Source organism: Lotus japonicus, chromosome 2, assembly GCF_012489685.1.
Source record: "Lotus japonicus ecotype B-129 chromosome 2, LjGifu_v1.2".
Classification (NCBI taxonomy): domain Eukaryota; kingdom Viridiplantae; phylum Streptophyta; class Magnoliopsida; order Fabales; family Fabaceae; genus Lotus; species Lotus japonicus.
This window is the reverse complement of record NC_080042.1, coordinates 85,855,771-85,877,625: the sequence shown is the minus strand read 5'-3', so window position 1 is coordinate 85,877,625 and position 21,855 is coordinate 85,855,771. Positions and strand designations below refer to the sequence as shown.

The window sequence follows — 21,855 nt, the reverse complement described above, 5'->3', positions numbered from 1 at the left end:
CGTGATGGTTTTATTTCATTTCCTCAAATGGATGGTGTTAAAGCCCGTTTGGATACCAGTAAAGTGTGAAAACAGGAAAATACCCATGATACACTTTCGGTACATTGAAATGGCTTGATTTCATCACTGACAGGCCCAACACAAGATGAATACACATATCCAAACAGAACATACATACTACAAGTCTACAATGAAAAAAAAATCAGTGACTTCGTAAGCTCAGAAGCAGCAAGCTTGGTCAAAGAAGAGAAAGACAAACACACACGTACATATTTGTAGAAGATGACAAACACTGACTATCTTATTTTGATTACATACAATCACTCTTATGCTTGTCTTGCTCATATTCAACAAACGCACCTTAAGAGTAAGTGGCTAATAGTATGTTCTAGACAACGTTTGCAAGTGTTAGAATTTATTCTCAATTGCCGAATCAAATTTTGAGTATTTTTTTTTATTTTCCAACTTCAAAATTAATTCTATATTTAAACCACATATCCTAATTTTTGCAAAATTTGATATTTTACAATATATTACTTCTTTCATAAAAATATCCAAATTGTTCTTCCAAAAATAGAGCTCAGAATGCCATTGATCTTCGTGTGGTGGTTGTGGGCTGAATGCACGCTCGAGTAAGAAATATCCATGACGGAGCACGGTAAGAGGTGTACCTGCAAAAGACACTCTGATGGTCAAGTCACTTGTATATCAGGACCAAGCATGTATTTATAGAGTTCAGTAATCGGTATGACTTGTAATTGAGGCACTTGACCTTGGTGAAGCCATCATGAATGGCTTTCGAGTCAATGGCCACCAATGGGCAGCCTTCGTGGTTGTGTCGGCTCATTTTTGCTTGACTAACTATTGGATGAAATAAATCTCATTTTTGGTCGTCCTGGCCAACCAACATGGCATTTACTCGGTCGTGAGTTATTTGGGCCATCCAGAAAGATACTGGGCCTTATGGACATTTGAGCCGGCCAGAACACAAACATAAATTATCTTACTTTCAAGTTTCAACACACTTTTCCCATAATCAATTTGCCAAAATCAAATTTATCCAACCATCAAACGCACTAACATTTTTGTGTGTCAATATTATCCGTTCAAGAAGCAGCCAAGCAACAACATTGTACAGTCTTACATATGTGGAAAAAACAGACAGAAGAAATAGAAAACTTGCCGTTCTGGTCATCTCATGAAGGTTATTTTGTTTGACTTAATGTTTTTTTGTAAACTATGTTCCTGAAGCCGCTTACTTCAAGTAAAGTGCCATAAGAAAACCTGAGTCTTTAAATACAAGAAGCAAAAGCAAAGTGGGAACACTTCTGTTAAAGAAAACAAAATGGCAATGAGAAGGACGCAGTTTCTTCTGTTGTTGCTTTGGCTCCTCTGTGTTTATGCCCCTGCATGTTTCTGTGCCAATGTGACGTATGATCATAGAGCATTGGTCATTGATGGCAAGCGCAGGGTCTTGATCTCTGGTTCTATTCATTACCCTCGCAGTACCCCTGAGGTATCTCCCTATTTAATTACTTTGTCTTTGAAGTTTGGAGGTTATCGGCTAAAGAGCACTTATTGTAGCTTATCTACTAAGAAATGCACTGAATAAGCTCTAGCAAATACTCTTTAGTCAGCACCCGAACAGTCTTTTTTTCTTCGAAGTTTGGACTTAAAAAATGGTGCCATTTAATGTTGCAGATGTGGCCAGACCTTATTCAGAAAGCAAAAGATGGAGGACTTGACGTGATTGAAACCTATGTTTTCTGGAACTTACATGAACCAGTTCAAGGCCAGGTGTTGTTTCTTTTGTTATCATTCCATTTTCATATTGTTCTGTTTTTGTCCTTCACGTTCTCTTGCGTTGCATATTTGCATGGAGTTAGTTTTAATACTTGTTGAACTATCAAGCACACACAAAATTCATTAGAGGGTCCCAACTCCCAAAAGAAAAAATATGCAGCTTTGGCTAATCAGAAGTAGAAAAGAGTAAAAGGTCATTCTTTCATATATTTATCATAGTTAACATGAAAAGTATAGTTAAAACCTAAAGGCATGAAATTGGGAAGCAGAATTTTCAATTTCAATCAGAAGACATCAAAATAATGATGGATTATATAATATATACTTTGGCTTGGCAGTATAACTTTGAAGGCAGGGGAGACTTGGTTAAATTTGTGAAGGGAGTAGCAACAGCAGGTCTATATGTGCATCTCCGGATTGGTCCATACGCATGTGCTGAATGGAACTATGGGTAAAAAGTTGGACCCTTTTCTATGCATGATTTTGTACCTGTTTACAATTATGTTCTAATCTATTCATGGTCTTCAACTTTTGAGCAGTGGTTTCCCTCTTTGGCTGCATTTTATTCCTGGAATTCAGTTCAGAACTGATAATGAACCATTCAAGGTAATCCTGGTTTGCCTTTCTCCTGTTACACCTACTTCCTGCTATTTTGTGAAGTTAAATTGTCTTCAGGCAGAAATGCAGCGATTCACAGCTAAGATTGTTGATATGATGAAGCAAGAGAATCTCTATGCATCACAGGGAGGACCTATTATTTTATCTCAGGTTTTTTTTTTAATTATTATTGTATTCATGACCACTTGTTTCTTTTTTGATAAATTATGGACAATTCAACCAACGGTCAGGTGGTTGGTTCCTGTGCTACATATCTGAATCTGCTTAAGGTCTCATGTTCGAGTTGTATGGGGAAAATCCTCCACTGTGAGATCTAGCCCCACCAAAATGTGAATGTTCCGGCTCGAACAGTGCCTTCAGTGGAGACACCTGTCTTGGACAAAAAATTAAATTATAGACATCCAGATATGAAAGCATATAACTTATAAGTTTCATAGATAATCTATAGCATGACAAATATTAGGGCTTTGATTCATTCACACTCTTCTTTCTCTTCCATCTCATTTCCACTCTTTTTTTCATCCCATCTCTCTTGTTTTCCTATCACATCACAAATCATATCACTCATTTCTCTCCTATTTCTTCATTTATCTATAAGGTGGAGGTGATATAGAAGTGTGAATAAACACTTATTCTAAATATTAACTACTTTCTAATGCCAGATTGAAAATGAGTATGGGAATGTTGAAGGGGCTTATGGTCCAGCTGCTGTACCCTACATCAATTGGGCAGCATCAATGGCTACATCTCTTGACACAGGAGTTCCCTGGGTCATGTGCCAGCAGGAAAATGCCCCTGATCCAATTGTAAGTTTACTCCTTTCACATGCCACATCAAATTTTATGTGCTAGCCCCACCAGAATCTTCAACATATTTGCATCTTGTAGAGGATACATGTATTAGAACAAAAAAATTGTGCTTCATGTTTTACTAGATTTTCTATCTACTTGAATGGAGCAATCTTGCTATGCTGCAGTTTTCAATCATTTTATTTACTTGATTGTTATATTAACTTCCCAGATTAACACATGCAATGGAATTTACTGTGATCAATTCACACCAAACTCTAAAGCAAAACCAAAATTTTGGACTGAGGGTTATAATGGATGGTTAGTGTCCTTTTCTCTGTGAATCATTTAGCTGTTTAAATGGTATGCTCAAAACATGAAACTGATCAATGTGTATCTACTTTCTCTATGAACTTTTTGTTGTTTTCAATTTCTTGCAACCTGATGAGTTCTCTGTAATGGCAGGTTACTTTATTTTGGTGGTGCGGTACCTTACAGACCTGTGGAAGATCTTGCATTTGCTGTGGCTCGTTTTTTCCAGTTAGGGGGCACTTTACAAAATTACTATATGGTAATGCAACTTTCCCATGTCATTTTTTTTATTATTATATGATGCTAAAGGAAAAAGTTTACCTATATAAGAAAAAAAACGAGCTAATTCAATAACTTATTTGGTTGCTTGCACCGAAACAGTACCATGGAGGGACCAACTTTGGGAGAACTTCTGGTGGACCTTTTGTTGCTACTAGTTATGATTATGATGCTGCAATTGATGAGTATGGTATGCAGTTCTTCAGCCTTCATATTGCAGATTAGATTGTGTTTGGGTAAACAACTTAATTAAGCACTTATTCATAAGCTTATTTAAATAAGCTCAAATAAATTATATGTAGGTATAAGTGAAACTGAGCAGCTTATGAAAATAAGCTCAAAACAACTTATAGATGGGTCATGAACTATTTACACGAACTCATTCAACCACTTAAGTGCTTATGCTATAAGATAAACTCAAATAAGTTTTACCAAATGTGGGGTTGATGTGACACTGTTAATGACTTAATGTTATAAATACACTATTCAACCAACCTTGCTTCCATAAACAGTCAGTGAGAAAAGTAACCAGGATATGTGCTTATTTTACATGTAGAAAACACACAAAAAATGTCACACGTGTTTTTCGTTTAAATATGTTATCTGCATGATGCAGGATTCATTAGACAGCCTAAGTGGGGCCACCTCAAAGATGTGCATAAGGCCATTAAGCTTTGTGAAGAAGCATTGATAGCTACTGATCCAACAATTACATCTCTTGGTTCAAATCTAGAGGTATAAGTGGCTCTTTTTAAAACTTGGGTTAGATTTTATGGATTAACTTCTTCAGGATCAAAATTTCACATATTTTATTAAATTCAAAGTTTTAATCGTACAAATGCCCTGTATGTTGAAGAATTTTGGTATAATTACCTATTGGTCCATTGCATCAGTGTCAATTTCCACAAGCTTCTCTAGTTCCCTCCTTGTTCCCAATTTTGTCAGTGGTTCTTTTTGTTTATCACCTTGTATGCAAATACTCATTTTACATGCTATATTGAGTATCACTCTCTACTACATGCATAATGTATGTCTTTTACTGTTTAAACTCAGGCTGCTGTATACAAGACAGAAGCTGAATGTGTTGCTTTCCTTGCCAACATAGACAACACATCTGACGCTACCGTGAAATTCAATGGCAATTCATATAACTTGCCTGCATGGTCTGTGAGCATCTTACCAGACTGCAAGAATGTTGTGCTTAATACTGCAAAGGTGTGCCTTATTAACTCACCAATCAAGATGGGTAGTTTCAATTGACTGGTGTTACTTTAGAAAATCTATTCTAAATTAATATGTTGATGATTCTATGACTAGAAGTATGTAGCATGAACTAAAAGTTATTGGTGGTATGACAGATTAATTCTGAATCTATGATTTCAAGCTTCACAACTGAATCATTAAAAGAGGTTGGTTCTTTGGAAGGTCCAAGCCCAGGGTGGAGTTGGATTAGTGAACCAATTGGTATTTCAAAGGCTGATTCGTTCTCAAGATTTGGATTACTGGAGCAAATAAACACAACAGCGGATAGAAGTGACTACTTGTGGTACTCATTAAGGTATAGATCAGCCTCTAAGGTTGAGAAAGCTTACTTTTGACTTGCAATTTTCAACTCCATGGTAACTTTTTTTTTTCTGGAAGAATTGATCTTGAAGATGATGCTGGCGCTCAAACTGTCCTTCACATTGAATCCCTTGGTCATGCCCTTCATGCTTTCATAAATGGGAAGCTTGCAGGTAAATATCTCTGAGTTCTATGCTTTCTGTTTCATTGTATTTTAAATGCAGCTTCTCATCTATTTCATGAGTTATCTAATAATACTTCAGGGAGCGGAAAAGGTAACAGAGACAATTCTAAGGTCAATGTGGAGATCCCCATCACACTTGTTGCTGGGAAGAACACAATTGATCTACTCAGTTTAACTGTGGGACTTCAGGTTCACCTCTTCTTATTGTAATGTATATATGCATTTAAAACAGAAGACATTTTGGTTTGTATTATACGCATTGGCTTGTTATTTCCACCCCTAAGTAGTTTGGCTTTATCATCATGTCATTTCTCATTACTTCATTAGCTTATGTTTGTGAACCTTATACACCCCAGCACTTTGGACCTTTTTTCGATACATGGGGTGCGGGGATCACTGGTCCAGTAATATTGAAAGGTTTGAAGAATGGCAGTACTCTTGACTTCTCCTCCAAGCAGTGGACATATCAGGTTATTCTTTGGTTAAATAAAAGCCTATTATTTTTCTTTGTTCTTTTGGTGACTTCATTATGTGAATACATATAACTGAAATAATTTGGATTCCATTTTTTAGTTATTTATTGAATACATAGCATTATTATTTTCATGAATGCAGATAGGTCTTAAAGGTGAAGACTTAGGTCTTCCTAGTGGCACTTCTGGACAGTGGAATTCACAATCTACTTTACCTAAGAATCAACCCTTGACTTGGTACAAGGTATCCTAATATGTATACTAATGGCATACTACAATGAAAATTAACAGAATGCTACTGTAGTATTTTTGCTACTAATAGTGCTACATGTTGGATTAGATAAACTTCAGTGCTCCTTCCGGTAATGATCCAATTGCAATCGACTTCACGGGGATGGGAAAAGGTGAGGCTTGGGTAAATGGACAGAGCATTGGACGATACTGGCCTACATATATCTCTCCAATTGATGGCTGTACCAGCTCATGCAACTATAGAGGGCCTTATGATTCATCCAAATGTCTCAAGAACTGTGGAAAACCATCACAGACATTGTATGTTATAATATTCTAGATGAGAGATATTGAAATTTATATTGAATGGTTTGAGCCTTTGAGGAATGCAAAGGTGATCTTGTTAGATCCTTATTGAGTCACTGATCCTGCAGATACCATGTACCAAGATCGTGGTTGCAACCAGATAGCAACACTCTTGTATTGTTTGAGGAAAGTGGAGGCGACCCTACTCAGATATCTATTGCAATAAAACTGATAGGAAGCTCATGTTCACATGTATCTGAATCTCACCCTCCACCTGTAGACTTGTGGAATTCAGATACAGAATCAGATAGAAGTGGGGGTCCTGTACTATCACTGGAGTGCCCTTATCCTAATGAAGTCATCACTACCATTAAATTTGCTAGTTTTGGAACACCTCATGGGAATTGTGGAAACTTCAGCCATGGAGACTGCAGCAGCAAACAGGCTCTATCCATTGTGCAGAAGGTGTTACCAGCTTTATGATCAAATAAGTTCATATACCTTTTGCTTAGTACTTTTGATATTTTCCATTTCAGTTGAGAGTGAGACTAAATCTTAAGATCTTTAACAGGCCTGCATTGGATCAAGCAGTTGTAGTATTGGAGTATCAATTAATACATTTGGAGATCCATGTGGAGGAGTAACAAAGAGTTTAGCTGTTGAAGCCTCTTGTACATAGACGTGTTGTTTCAAGCATTCCCACTTCCTAGCTGGAACCGGTCAGGAAAGCATTCTCCAAGTGTCTTAGACTTATAGGATGCTCACTCATTAGCCAAACTAATGAGGAGAAGCTTTTTTGAATAGCTTCCAAATACCAGAATCAATTCTGTGGTGAAACTTAAGTGAGTAGTTTCCAAATGCCAGAATTGACTCTGACTAAAATCAAGTTGCTACAAACAAGCTAGAAATATATGTCAAATTGTTATATTTTCATGAGAGGACCGGACCCAACACAGTTCTTTAGTTGTGGAAGATTGAGCTATTTTCTGAGCTTTTTTTATCTGATAGTGCTAGTTTGTCCAAAATGTCTTAAGGTCATCTCAACTTAAGCAATGAAACAATATTCTAGGTTTTGCTAAGATAATTAATTTAGCTGTAAGCATGCAAAATTTATTCAGTTGATAACAAGGTATTAACTAACCGCTGTTAGGGGTTGATCTAACTTAACAGTTAACAAGTGGTCTCAACTTGTGGGAAGGATGCTTGTGATGACAGACAAAAGAATTTACTCAACACTTTTTAACTTTACAAAGCAACCAGGGGTAAATCATTATGTCCCCCTGGTTAGAGAAATTGAATTTAAGAAAAAAATGATTCTTCATATTTTAGTACACATTAATCTCCACAACTTTTTACGAAAACAATGATCAAGGGCAACAAGTTAAGCCCTTATTTGTCTTGACACAACACAGAAAACAAATTACAAGATTTTAACAATATGATCATGAAGAATGTCTTATTTGAAATAAGAAAGATAAAAATAAAAAAGTCTAGTTGATGTCTATACGTGGTTTTATTTCATTTCCTCAAATGGATGGTGTTAAAGCCCATTTGGATACCATGCAGTGAAGTGTGAAAACAGGAAAATTACACACCACCAATGCACTTTTTGTGAACAAAAAGACAAAACTCAAGTTTAACCCCACCTCCCTCCAACTTTAATTGGTAAATCACAACTATAGTGATCGTTATCCATCACAACTATGGAGAGCTGACTAAATCACATCCAAAAACGTTAGGATAAGCAAGTAAGGTAGTATTCAACAGACCTAAGTATCAATAAATGTTTTCGTGACGTTTAGAAATTTATTTATACTAACAATGGGTGATGATAAAGCCCTTACATTTATACTCAGACTCAGAAGTCCCAAAATATTCCTTTTCAGATCAAGTATTTGGTACAAACTCATTCCTCAAAAGCACTCTTGGATATTAGAAAAACCATCAGAATGGCTTCTGGTACAAGTCTATAATGAAACAAAAAAATCAGTGACTTCGTAAGCTCAGAAGCAGCAAGCTTGGTCAAAGAAGAGAAAGACAAGCACACACGTACATATTTGTAGAAGATGACAAACAGTGACTATCTTAATTTGATTACATACAATCACTCTTATAGTCTTATGCTTGTCTTGCTCATATTCAACAAACGCACCTTATTACCTTAAGAGTAAGTGGCTAATAGTTTGTTCTATACATTAGAATTGATTCTCAACTCCCGGAAGCAATTTTTGAGTATTTTTGTATTTTCCAGCTCCAAAATCAATGCTATAATGAACCTACAAATCCTAATTTTTGCAAAATTTGAGATTTAACAATATATTACTTTTTTTAATAAAAATATTCAAATTGTTCTTAAAAAAATAGAGCTCAGAATACCATTGTTTTGGTGTGGTGGTTGTGGGCGGAATGCAAGGTAGAGTAAGGAATATCCATGGCGGAGCAGGGTCACAGATGTACTGTAAAACTCACTTTGACGCTCAAGTCACTTCTTGATCAGGATCAAGCATGTATTTATAGAGTTCAGTAATCGGTATGACTTGTAATTAAGGCACTTGACCTTGGTGAAGCAGCATAAATGGCTTTCGAGTCAATGGCTACCAATTGGCAGCCTTCGTGGTTGTGTCGCTCTTTTTTGCTTGACTGACTATTGGATGAGATAAATCTCATTTTTGGTCTTCCTGGCCGACCAACATGGCATTTACTCGGTCATGAGTTATTTGGGCCATCCAGAAAGATACTAGGCCTTATAGACATTTGAGTCAGCCAGAACACAAACATAAATTATTTTACTTTCAAGTTTCAACACAATTTTCCCATAATCAATTTATCCAACCAACGTTCAAACAAAAATTTATCCAACCATCAAACGCACTTTACTTGCTGTTCTAGTCATCTCATGAAGGTTATTTTGTTTGACTTAATGTTTTTGTGTGAACTGTATCCCTGAAGCCACTTACGTCAAGTAAACTGTCATAAGAAAACCTGTGTCTTTAAATACAAGAAGCAAAAGCTAAGAGCGAACAATTCTGTTAAGGAAAACAAAATGGCAATGAGAAGGACGCAGTTTCTTCTGCTGTTGCTTTGGCTCCTCTGTGTTTATGCCCCTACATGTTTTTGTGCCAATGTGACGTATGATCATAGAGCATTGGTCATTGATGGCAAGCGCAGGGTCTTGATCTCTGGTTCTATCCATTACCCTCGCAGTACCCCTGAGGTCTCTCCCTCTTTAATTACTATGTCTTTGAAGTTTGAAGGATATCGGCTAAAGAGCACTTATTGTAGCTTATCTACTAAGAAATGCACTGGATAAGCTCTAGCAAATACTCTTTGGTCAGCATCCAAACAGTCTCTTTTCTTCGAAGTTTGGACTTAAAAAATGGTGTTATTTAATGTTGCAGATGTGGCCAGACCTTATTCAGAAAGCAAAAGATGGAGGACTTGACGTGATTGAAACCTATGTTTTCTGGAACTTACATGAACCAGTTCAAGGCCAGGTGGTGTTTCTTTTGTTATCATTCCATTTTCATATTGTTCTGTTTTGTCCTTCACGTTCTCTCGCGTTGCATATTAGCATGGAGTTAGTTTTAATACTTGTTGAACTAGCAAGCACACACAAAATTCATTAGAGGCTCCCAACTAACAAAAGAAAAAATATGCAGCTTTGGCTAATCAGAAGTAAAAAAGAGTAAAAGGTCACTCTTTTGTATATTTATCATAGTTAACATGAAAAGTATAGTTAAAACCTAAAGGCATGAAATTGGGGAGCAGAATTTTCAATTTCAATCAGAAGACATCAAAATAATGATGGATTATATAATATATTCTTTGGCTTGGCAGTATAACTTTGAAGGCAGGGGAGACTTGGTTAAATTTGTGAAGGCAGTAGCAACAGCAGGTCTATATTTGAATCTCCGGATTGGTCCATACGCATGTGCTGAATGGAACTATGGGTAAAAAGTTGGACCCTTTTTCTATGCATGATTTTGTACCTTTTTACAATTATGTTCTAATCTATTCATGGTCTTCAACTTGTGAGCAGTGGTTTCCCTCTTTGGCTGCATTTTATTCCTGGAATTCAGTTCAGAACTGATAATGAACCATTCAAGGTAATCCTTCTTTGCCTTTCTCTATGGCTCATCCTGTTACACCTACTTCCTGCTATTTTGTGAAGTTGGATTATCTTCAGGCAGAAATGCAGCGATTCACAGCTAAGATTGTTGATATGATGAAGCAAGAGAATCTCTATGCATCACAGGGAGGGCCTATTATTTTATCTCAGGTTTTTTTAATTATTATTATATTCATGACCACATGTTTCATTTTTGATAAATTATGGACAATCCAACCAACGGTCAGGTGGTTGGTTCCTGTGCTACATGTCTGAATCCGCTTAAGGTCTTATGTTCGAGTCTTGTGTATGGAAAAAATCCTCCACTGTGAGAGCTAGCCCCACCAAAATGTGAATGTTCCAACTCGAACAGCGCCTCAAGTGGAGACACCTGTCTTAGACAAAAAAATAAATTATAGACATCCAGATATGAAAGCATGCTTATAAGTTTCATAGATAATCTATATCATGAAAAATATTAACTACTTTCTAATGCCAGATTGAAAATGAGTATGGGAGTGTTGAAGGTGCTTATGGTCCTGCTGCTGTACCCTACATCAATTGGGCAGCATCAATGGCTACATCTCTTGACACAGGAGTTCCCTGGGTCATGTGCCAGCAGGAAAATGCCCCTGATCCAATTGTAAGTTTACTCCTTTCACATGCCACCTCAAATGTTATGTGCTAGCCTCACCAGAATCTTGAACATAACTGCATCTTCTAGAGGATACATGCATTAGAACAAAAAAAAAATCAGATGTTATGTGCTTCATGTTTTACAAGATTTTCTATCTACTTGAATGGAGCAATCTTGCTATGCTGCAGTCTTCAATCATTTTATTTACTTGACTGTTATATTAACTTCCCAGATTAACACATGCAATGGATTTTACTGTGATCAATTCACACCAAACTCTAAAGCAAAACCAAAATTTTGGGCTGAGGGTTATAATGGATGGTTAGTATCCTTTTCTCTGTGAATCATTTAGTTGTTTAAATAGCATGCAGATGCTCAAAACATGATCCTGATCAATGTGTATCTACTTTCCCTATGAACTTTTTGTTGTTTGCAATTTCTTGCAACCTGATGAGTTCTCTGTAATGGCAGGGTACTTTATTTTGGCGGTGCGATATCATACAGACCTGTAGAAGATCTTGCATTTGCTGTGGCTCGGTTTTTCCAATTAGGGGGCACTTTACCAAATTACTATATGGTAGTGCAACTTTCCCATGTCGTTTTTGTTATTATTATATGATGCTAAAGGAAAAAATTGACCTATATAATTAAAGAAACGAGCTAATCCCATAATTTATTTGGTTGCTTGCACTGAAACAGTACCATGGAGGGACCAACTTTGGGAGAACTTCTGGTGGACCTTTTGTTGCTACTAGTTATGATTTTGATGCTGCAATTGATGAGTATGGTATGCAGTTCTTCAGCCTTCATATTTCACATTAGATTGTGTTAGGACAAACAACTTAATTAAGCACTTATTCATAAGCTTATTTAAATAAGCTCAAAATAAGTTATATGTAGGTATAAGTGAAACTGAGCAGCTTATAAAAATAAGCTCAAAACAACTTATAGATAGATCATAAACTATTTACACAAACTAATTCAACCACTTAAGTGCTTATGCTATTATATCGGGTTGATGTGACACTGTTAATGACTTAATGTTATAAATACACAATTCAACCAACCTTGCTTCCATATACAGTCAGTGAGATAAATAACCTGAATTTAGAGTATCTCCAATGTTAGTTCTTAGTTATTAGCATTATTCATGTGGGTCCGTATTGTCACATGTGTTTAAGTAATTATTTGCAAATTTTGCTCTAACCATGAGTTATTAGTTCTTATCACTATTCATCCGGTCCCGCAATACCATTATATTAATATTTTTTATTTCCATATAATTTTGATTTAAATTTAAATGTTAATTCAATACTTAAATTAAATGAATGAGAGAAAAAAAATTGATTTTTTATGTTAAAAACTCAAAAAGTAAAACTAAGAACTCCACGTCATCCTCTTCAATGGTTAAGAACTTAGTTCTAAAAAATAAGAACTAAGAACCTTACATTGGAGATGCTCTTATGTGCTTATTTTACATGTAGAAAACACACAAAATGTCCCGTGTGTTTTTTGTTTAAATATGTTATCTGCATGATGCAGGAATCATTAGACAGCCTAAGTGGGGCCACCTCAAAGATGTGCATAAGGCCATTAAGCTTTGTGAAGAAGCATTGATAACTACTGATCCAACAATTACATCTCTTGGTTCAAATCTAGAGGTATAAGTGGCTCTTTCTAAAACTTGGGTTAGATTTTATGGATTAACTTCTTCAGGATCAAAATTTCACATATTTTATTAAATTCAGTTTTAATCCTACAAATGCCCTGTATGTTGAAGAATTCTGGTATAATTACCTGGTCCATTGCATTTGCATCAGTATCAATTTCCACAAGCTTCTCTAGTTCCCTCCTCCTTCCCAATTTTGTCAATGGTTCTTTTTGTTGAATGTGAAAAAATGCTGATGAAATATATATGCTGGTCATAGTTTATCACCTTGTATGCAAATACTCATTTTACATGCTATATTGAGTATCACTCTCTACTACATGCATAATGGATGTCTTTTACTGTTTAAACTCAGGCTGCTGTATACAAGACAGAAGCTGAATGTGTTGCTTTCCTTGCCAACATAGACAACACATCTGACGCTACAGTGAATTTCAATGGCAATTCATATAACTTGCCTGCATGGTCTGTGAGCATCTTACCAGACTGCAAGAATGTTGTGCTTAATACTGCAAAGGTGTGCCTTATTAACTCACCAATCAAAATGGGTAGTTTCAATTGACTGGTGTTAATTTAGAAAATCTATTCTAAATTAATATGTTAATGTTGGGAGCAATAATAAAAGGAGAGAAGAGAGAAAGAAGAATCACACAGGAATTTTTAACGTGGTTCGGAACACAATGTGTGTACCTACGTCCACGGCTACACTAAGTAGTAATATTTTTTTTTGTGTGTATAATGCTTACAATGAGGTGCTTATATATAGTAGGAGTAAGTCAACCTCCTCCTTATTCTAAGCGATGTGAGACTTACAAATAGACTACATAAGCGATGTGAGACTACAAATAGACTACATAACATAACAATTCTCCCACTTGGAGTCTAATTGTAGTACTTCTTGTAAGCAATAAGCTAATCTGCTCTCCACCTAGTGTAGCACCTTCGTCTTCAATTATCCTCGAAGGCCAGCTGAGGCAATGCAAAGCCTCAGCTTATCAGCTGTAACAGTCTTGATCAACATATCAGCTGGATTCTCTGATCCTAAGATCTTCAATAGAGATAATTCTTCATCATTGATAAGTTCTCTGATGAAGTGATACTTCATCTGTATGTGCTTGCATCTGGAGTGAAAGACAGGATTTTTTGCAAGGCAAATAGCACTTTGACTGTCACTAAACAATGGAGGAACATCTTGTTCTTTTCCCAATTCTTTGAGAAAATTCTTCAGCCATATCATCTCCTTGGCTGCTTCTGAAATGGCAACATATTCTGATTCAGTGGTTGAGAGAGCAACTCTATTTTGAAGTTTAGACTTCCAACTCACAGCAGTTCCTCCTAAAGTGAAAATATAACCTGTGGTGCTTTTTCCACCATCCGAGTCTCCTCCTAAATCTGCATCAGAAAAACCCTGTAAAGTGAGATCGATTCTTCTAAAGCATAGACACATTCTTGAAGAACCCTTCAGATATCTCAGTATCCACTTTACACCTTTCCAATGCTCTTTCCCAGGGTTTGACATGAATCTGCTGACAACTCCCACTGCATGTGCTATATCAGGTCTGGTACAAACCATAACATACATCAAGCTCCCTACTACAGATGCATATGAAACTGTTGACATGTGACTTTCTTCTTCATCTGTTTGTGGGGACTGCTTCTTTGAAAACTTTAAGTGATTTCCCAAAGGGGTGCTTCTGGTATTGGCATCTCCAACATTGAATCTGTCAAGTAATTTTTCAACATATTTCTCTTGAGACAACTTCAGAACACCTTCTGATTTATTTCTGGAAATCCTCATACCAAGGATTTGTTTGGCTGGACCAAGATCCTTCATCTCAAAGTTTTCTGACATCTGTTGCTTCAACCTGTCAATTTCAGTCATATTTGATCCTGCTATCAACATGTCATCAACATACAAAGCAAGAATAATATAACTATCAGCAAATTTCTTAACATAGCAACAATGATCCATGTCACATCTATTAAAACCTGAGTTGCTCATAAACTCATTAAACTTTTTGTACCACTGTCTCGGTGCCTGTTTCAGACCGTACAAGCTTTTGTGAAGCTTGCATACAAGATTCTCCGTGCCTGGAACTTCAAAACCTTCAGGTTGTGTCATAGAAATCTCTTCTTCCAAATCCCCATGTAGGAATGCAGTTTTAACATCTAACTGCTCCAAGTGAAGATTCTCTGCAGCTACAATACTCAGGATAACTCTTATAGTGGTCATTTTGACAACTGGAGAAAAAATCTCTGTGTAGTCAATTCCTTGCTTCTGCTGAAACCCTTTCACTACAAGTCTTGCCTTGTACCTTCTGCTGCCATCAGATTCTTCCTTCAGTCTATAGATCCATCTGTTCTGTAGAGCTTTCTTTCCTTCTGGTAACTTGGTCAGAGACCATGTTCCATTCTTCTGAAGGGACGTCATCTCGTCTTTCATTGCTAACTTCCACTTGATAGAGTCATTCTCCTGCATGGCTTCACCAAAATATTCTGGCTCTCCAGCATCAGTTTACAACAAATAATTCAACGAAGGAGAATACCTTTGTGGTGCTTTCGGCGTTCTTGTAGATCTTCTCACTTGAGTTATAGGAGTTTTAATTACTGTTGTTGGCTCTTGTTCTAGCTCAACTTCTACCCCATCATTCTCGTTCTCGGGATTAATCTGGTTTCTTTTGGCTACATCACTTTCTGAAATTTCTTCCAATGCCACTCTTTCAGAAAGTTTTAACTGTTTACTTGAACTCATAGATTCTGCAGAAGACATGTCTTTATAAAGCAAACTTTCATTAAAAGTGACATTTCTGCTTCTAATGATTTTCCTGTTTTGTTCATCCCAAAACCTGTAGCCATACATATCAGACCCATAACCAATAAAGAAACATTTTATGACCTTGGGGTCCAATTTGTCTCTCCTATCGGAGTCTATAAGAACATAAGAGACACAACCAAAGACTTTCAAATGTGAAAGACTTACCTCCTTTCCAGACCATACCTCTTTAGGCAACTGATAATCCAAAGGAACTGATGGTCCCCGATTTATCAGGTAAGCTGTTGTATTAATGGCATCTGGCCAAAACATTTTTGGCAACCCAGACTGGATTCGCATACATCTAGCCCTTTCGTTCAAGGTCCTGTTCATTCTTTCCGCGACACCATTTTGCTCAAGTGTACCTGGTATTGTCTTGATCATTCTGATCCCATTTTCTGAACAAAACTTTTTGAACTCCTGGCTGTCATACTCCCCGCCATTATCAGATTTCAGACTCTTAATCTTCAAGCCTGTCTGATTTTCAACTTCTGTTTTCCACTTTTTAAACACAGAAAACACATCAGATTTATTTTTGAGAAAATAAACCCATACCTTTCTTGTTGAGTCGTCTATGAAGGTGACATAATAGCGTGAGCCTCCAAGAGATTTCACTGGGGCTGGACCGCACACATCTGTATGCACCAGTTCAAGCTTTTCTGATTTTGATTTCCTGCCTGCTTTTGAGAAGCTAACATTTCTCTGTTTTCCCAAAATGCAATGCTCACAAATACCAAGATCAACATGCTTCAAATTTGACATCTTACCCTTTGATGCCATGATCTTCATTCCTTTTTCACTCATGTGTCCAAGCCTTTGATGCCATATAGATGAGCTATTGACAGCTTCAGTTACTGCTATCATGTCCTCCTCTGCAACCATATAAAGGGAGCCTCGTTTCTTTCCTCGAGCTACAACCAGATTGCCTTTCGTTACCTTCCAAGCTCCACCCCCAAAAGTGGTGTGATAACCCTCATCATCCAACTGGCCTATAGAGATCAAATTTCTCTTTATTCCAGGGACATGTCTGACATTATGCAATGTCCATAGAGTTCCATTAGAGGATCTGATATCAATATCACCTCTTCCCACAATATCAAGTGGTTTTCCATCTGCAAGATAAACCTTTCCAAAATTTCGAGAGATATAGTTAGATAATAATTCATTTGAAGGAATAGTATGAAAAGATGCACCTGAATCTATAACCCATGAATCAACAGGACTATCCAAGCTGCAAATTAATGCGTCTGCTACTTCCTCAGTTGCTGCATTAGCAGATTCATCATCATCTTGCCTCTTTTGGTAATTCTTCTTCTTCCTTTGGGCTTTGCATTGATTGGTGAAGTGACCTTTCTTGTCACAATTCCAGCACGTGATGTCATTCATGACTCTTGTCTGACTTCTTCCTCTTGATTTTGATCTGCCTCGGCCTTGGGCTTGATTGTGACTCTTCTGGCTACCTCTTTCTCTACTTTCAGTATTCAATGCTGAACCGGAAGCGTTTGAAGACTCTCCTGAATCTTTCCTGTGAATATCCTCGCTTAAGATCAGGTCTATGATGTCATCAAACTTCAGCTTGTTATCCCTTGCAGAGTTACTGACCGCAGTGACAGTTGCAGCCAAACTATCCGGTAAGGATTGTAACAGACTCAAGGCCATCAATTCGTCGTCAAAGGTAATCTTCACTTACGATAGCTGCGAAATAATTGTACTAAAGCTATTAATGTGTTCAGTTATAGAGTTACCTTCTCCCATTCTGAGATTGAATAGACGTCATATCAGATGTACTTTATTGGCGGCAGATGGCTTCTCGTACATATTTGATAATGCCTTCATCAGATCTGCAGTATTCTTCTCATTCACAATGTTGAACGCAACATTTTTGGATAACGTCAATCTGATCACACCAAGGGCATGTCGATCTAACAGATCCCAGCTGTGATGCATGAGTACGACTGTTTTGGCCACGTACCCGTACCGGGTACGTACTCGGTACGCATACGCTGTGGGTACGTACCCGATACCTACCCGTTCCAAAAAAAAAAATGGTTCCTAGCTCAAAACGACGACGTTTTGTTTTTTTTTCCTGGCTCAAAACGACGTCGTTTTGGCATTTATATATTTTTTCCCTGGCTCAAAACGACGACGTTTTACCTTTTTTTTGCATAATTTATTTATATTTAAATATTATGTATATTTTATTATATATTATATTTTAAAAAATATACATATATCTAACGTACCCGTACCCCTGTTTTTTCAAAAATCGCGTACCGCGTACCCAATACCGTACCCGTGCAACACAGGATCCCAGTCTTCCTGCTTCATGTCGTCTGGCTTCTCCCCCGTCAAGGCCAGTCTTCCTGCTTCATGTCGTCTGGCTTCTTCCCCGTCAAGGGTTGATACAACTTCTTTTGGTACAGATAGTCCTCCATCTGCATCTTCCAAAACCCGAAGTCTCTGCCATCAAACCTCTCAATCTTCACCTTCCCTTCTTCCAGCGCCATTGCTCCCACTTCTTCCTCTAAACTGAGGATCTATCCCACGAACCTAAAGCTCTTGATACCAGTTGTTGGGAGCAATAATAGAAAGGAGAGAAGAGAGAAAGAAAAATCACACAGGAATTTTTAACGTGGTTCGGAACACAATGTGTGTACCTACGTCCACGGCTACACTAGGTAGTAATATTTCTTTTTGGTGTGTATAATGCTTACAATGAGGTGCTTATATATAGTAGGAGTAAGTCAACCTCCTCCTTATTCTAAGCGATGTGGGACTTACAAATAGACTACATAAGCGATGTGGGACTACAAATAGACTACGTAACATAACAGTTAATGATTTTTTTTTTGTCATTTTCTATTACTAGAAGTATGTAGCATGAACTAAAAGTTATTGGTGGTATGACAGATTAATTCTGCATCTATGATTTCAAGCTTCACAACTGAATCTTTAAAAGAGGTTAGTTCTTTGGAAGGTCCAAGCCCAGGGTGGAGTTGGATTAGTGAACCAATTGGTATTTCAAAGGCTGATTCATTCTCAAAATTTGGATTACTGGAGCAAATAAACACAACAGCGGATAGAAGTGACTACTTGTGGTACTCATTAAGGTATAGATCAGCCTCCAAGATTGAGAAAGCTTTCTTTTGACTTGCAATTTTCAACTCCATGGTAACTTTTTTTTTCATTATTTTTTTTTTCTGGAAGAATTGATCTTGAAGATGATCCTGGTGCTCAAACTGTCCTTCACATCGAATCCCTTGGTCACGCCCTTCATGCTTTCATAAATGGGAAGCTTGCAGGTAAATATCTCTGAGTTCTATGCTTTCTGTTTCATTGTATTTTAAATGCAGCTGCTCAACTATTACATGATTTATCTAATAATACTTCTTTTATGCCACTCAACTATTTCAGGGAGCGGAAAAGGTAACAGTGACAATTCTAAGGTCAATGTGGAGATCCCCATCATACTTGTTGCTGGGAAGAACACAATTGATTTACTCAGTTTAACTGTGGGACTTCAGGTTCACCTCTTCTTATTATAATGTATATAAGCATTTACAACAGAGGAAATTTGGTTTGTATTATATGCATTATCTTGTTACTTCCACCCCAAAGGCATTTGGCTTTATCATCATGTCATTTCTCATTACTTCATTAGCTTATGTTTGTGAACCTTATACACTCCAGCACTACGGACCTTTTTTTGATACATGGGGTGCGGGGATCACTGGTCCAGTAATATTGAAAGGTTTGAAGAATGGCAGTACTCTCGACTTCTCCTCCAAGCAGTGGACATATCAGGTTAGACTTTAGTTAAATAAAAGCCTATTATTTTTCTTTGTTCTTTTGGCGACTCCATTAAGTGAATACATATAACTGAAATAATTTGGATTCCATTTTTTAGTTATTTATTGAAGTCATTATTATTTTCATGAACGCAGATAGGTCTTAAAGGTGAAGACTTAGATCTTCCTAGTGTCACTTCTGGACAGTGGAATTCACAATCTACCTTACCTAAGAAGCAACCCTTGACTTGGTACAAGGTATCCTAAATTCCTAGTATGTATACTAATGGCATGCTACTTTGAAAATTAACAGAATGTTACTGTAGTATTTTTGCTACTAATAGTGCTACACGTTGGATTAGATAAACTTTAGTGCTCCTTCCGGTAATGTTCCGATTGCAATCGACTTCACGGGGATGGGAAAAGGTGAAGCTTGGGTAAATGGACAGAGCATTGGGCGATACTGGCCTACATATATCTCACCAATTGATGGTTGTACCAGCTCATGCAACTATAGAGGGCCTTATGATTATTCCAAATGTCTCAAGAACTGTGAAAAACCATCACAGACATTGTAAGTTATAATATTATAGATGAGATAAATTGAAATTTATCTTAAATGGTTTGAGACTTTGAGGAATGCAAAGGTGATCTTGCTAGATACTTACTGAGTCAATGATCCTGCAGATACCATGTACCAAGATCGTGGTTGCAACCAGATAGCAACACTCTTGTATTGTTTGAGGAAAGTGGAGGCGACCCTACTCAGATATCTTTTGCTATAAAACTGATAGGAAGCTCGTGTTCACATTTATCTGAATCTCACCCTCCACCTGTAGACTTGTGGAATTCAGATACAGAATCAGAAAGAAGAGGGGGTCCTGTACTATCACTGGAGTGCCCTTATCCTAATCAAGTCATCTCTTCCATTAAATTTGCTAGTTTTGGAACACCTCATGGGAATTGTGGAAACTTCAGCCATGGAGACTGCAGCAGCAAACAAGCTCTATCCATTGTGCAGAAGGTGTGGGCTTTATAATCAAATAAGTTCATATACCTTTTGCTTAGTTACTTTTGATATTTTCCATTTCAGTTGAGACTAAATCTTAATATCTTTAACAGGCCTGCATTGGATCAAGCAGTTGTAGTATTGGAGTATCAATTAATACATTTGGAGATCCATGTGGAGGAGTAACAAAGAGTTTAGCTGTTGAAGCTTCTTGTACATAGACATGTTGTTTCTGTTAGACTCTGAAAAACGGATTTGGATCCCCTCACGTGTCAATCTCACATGACTATGTCATGTGAAAGATCTGAACCTTTAATTACTTTTTTTAATGAAATTTGATGGTGTATCATTTCCCGCACAATTTTATTTTTCTCTCTCCTTATATCTATTAAGGGCTCAAATTTCATTAAAATAGAATTAATGGCTCACGGCTCAGTGTTAGGTACCAGAAAAATAGAGCACTGAATGAAGAAGATGATATGTATTATAGCACTGAATCCTCTGGATAAACCCAGAAGCAGTGTTTAGAGGAATTACAAATAAGGAAAAGACAAGATAGCCTTGAGCAATTCGAGAGTGCTCAATCTCTCCTAATTCCAGAATAATTTCTGCCTAGGGAATTATCTCTCCATAACCAACCTATATACTCAAATGCCTATGGTCCCCCCCTCACCCACATGGGTGCTGCCACCTCACCTGGTGGTTATCTTGAAAAGATACCTTCTAGAAGGTTTGCTCATAAGGTACAACTTGCACCTGTTTGGGCTTTCTAGTATATGCCTTCCTAAATCTGGGCCTGACCAAAGGGTCTGTATCATCTCTCCCCCCTTGAAAAATCACCTTGTCCTCAAGGTGATGTTCAGGAAATTGTTCTAACAGTTCAGTGTAGTCTTCCCAAGAGTTCTCAAACTCAGGCATGTTCTTCCATTTGACCAAAACCTCCACAGTACCTTTATCCCCTGCCCTGGAATCAATAATGCTCTCAGGTTCCACCTTAAGTTCCCACTCTTCTGTCATGTAAACTGGAAGTGGCTGGCTGTGGACTCCTTCATTAGGTGCCTTCTTGAGCAAGGAAACATGGAAAACAGGGTGTACTTGGCTACCCTCTGGCAGTTGGAGTTTATAAGCTACTGCATTGATCTTCTCAATCACAGGATAAAGGCCATATAATCTTGGACTAAGCTTTTGATTCTTCCTTCTAGCTAAACTCTTAAGCTTATAAGGTTGGATTTTGAGATAAACCATGTCTCCCACCTTCAGTTGTATGTCTTTTCT

General features: G+C 37.3%; 2 protein-coding genes across 4 annotated transcripts; both read left to right on the top strand.

Moving 5' to 3' along the window:
* The first annotated feature begins 144 nt into the window (after nt 1–144).
* On the top strand, nt 145–7,493 carry LOC130740422 (beta-galactosidase 8-like). Of its 2 annotated transcripts, XM_057593024.1 has the most exons (19): nt 145–1,516; nt 1,702–1,797; nt 2,142–2,254; nt 2,343–2,409; nt 2,479–2,571; nt 3,084–3,227; nt 3,442–3,530; nt 3,675–3,780; nt 3,903–3,990; nt 4,417–4,535; nt 4,854–5,015; nt 5,159–5,358; nt 5,442–5,536; nt 5,627–5,736; nt 5,904–6,017; nt 6,163–6,264; nt 6,361–6,572; nt 6,686–7,022; nt 7,129–7,493. In XM_057593024.1, exons 1-19 carry the CDS (start codon nt 1,346–1,348, stop codon nt 7,234–7,236), a joined length of 2,526 nt encoding a protein of 841 aa, XP_057449007.1. In that variant the 5' UTR covers nt 145–1,345; the 3' UTR covers nt 7,237–7,493. The 2 variants fall into 2 exon arrangements, with proteins under 2 accessions (XP_057449007.1, XP_057449006.1); XM_057593023.1 differs by having other exon boundaries at nt 2,343–2,571.
* A 1,036-nt stretch (nt 7,494–8,529) lies between these two features.
* Nucleotides 8,530–20,941, top strand: LOC130740421 (beta-galactosidase 8-like). Of its 2 annotated transcripts, XM_057593021.1 has the most exons (20): nt 8,545–8,724; nt 9,507–9,771; nt 9,956–10,051; nt 10,395–10,507; nt 10,597–10,663; nt 10,744–10,836; nt 11,165–11,308; nt 11,535–11,623; nt 11,774–11,879; nt 12,002–12,089; nt 12,845–12,963; nt 13,327–13,488; nt 18,694–18,893; nt 18,991–19,085; nt 19,198–19,307; nt 19,474–19,587; nt 19,728–19,829; nt 19,934–20,145; nt 20,259–20,595; nt 20,694–20,941. In XM_057593021.1, exons 2-20 carry the CDS (start codon nt 9,601–9,603, stop codon nt 20,799–20,801), a joined length of 2,526 nt encoding a protein of 841 aa, XP_057449004.1. In that variant the 5' UTR covers nt 8,545–8,724; nt 9,507–9,600; the 3' UTR covers nt 20,802–20,941. The 2 variants fall into 2 exon arrangements, with proteins under 2 accessions (XP_057449005.1, XP_057449004.1); XM_057593022.1 differs by lacking the exons at nt 20,259–20,595; nt 20,694–20,941 and having other exon boundaries at nt 8,530–8,724; nt 19,728–19,845; nt 19,934–20,073.
* Nucleotides 20,942–21,855: the final 914 nt, after the last annotated feature.

Excerpts from the sequence above, each read along its gene's own strand:
- LOC130740422 (XM_057593023.1), top strand. The coding sequence starts at position 1,346 with ATGGCAATGAGAAGGACGCAGTTTCTTCTGTTGTTGCTTTGGCTCCTC. Across the intron at positions 1,517-1,701 it reads ACCCTCGCAGTACCCCTGAG|ATGTGGCCAGACCTTATTCA; the intron begins GTATCTCCCTAT and ends TTAATGTTGCAG. Across the intron at positions 3,781-3,902 it reads CTTTACAAAATTACTATATG|TACCATGGAGGGACCAACTT; the intron begins GTAATGCAACTT and ends GCACCGAAACAG.
- LOC130740421 (XM_057593021.1), top strand. The coding sequence starts at position 9,601 with ATGGCAATGAGAAGGACGCAGTTTCTTCTGCTGTTGCTTTGGCTCCTC. Across the intron at positions 13,489-18,693 it reads TTGTGCTTAATACTGCAAAG|ATTAATTCTGCATCTATGAT; the intron begins GTGTGCCTTATT and ends GTGGTATGACAG. Across the intron at positions 19,588-19,727 it reads CCAAGCAGTGGACATATCAG|ATAGGTCTTAAAGGTGAAGA; the intron begins GTTAGACTTTAG and ends TCATGAACGCAG.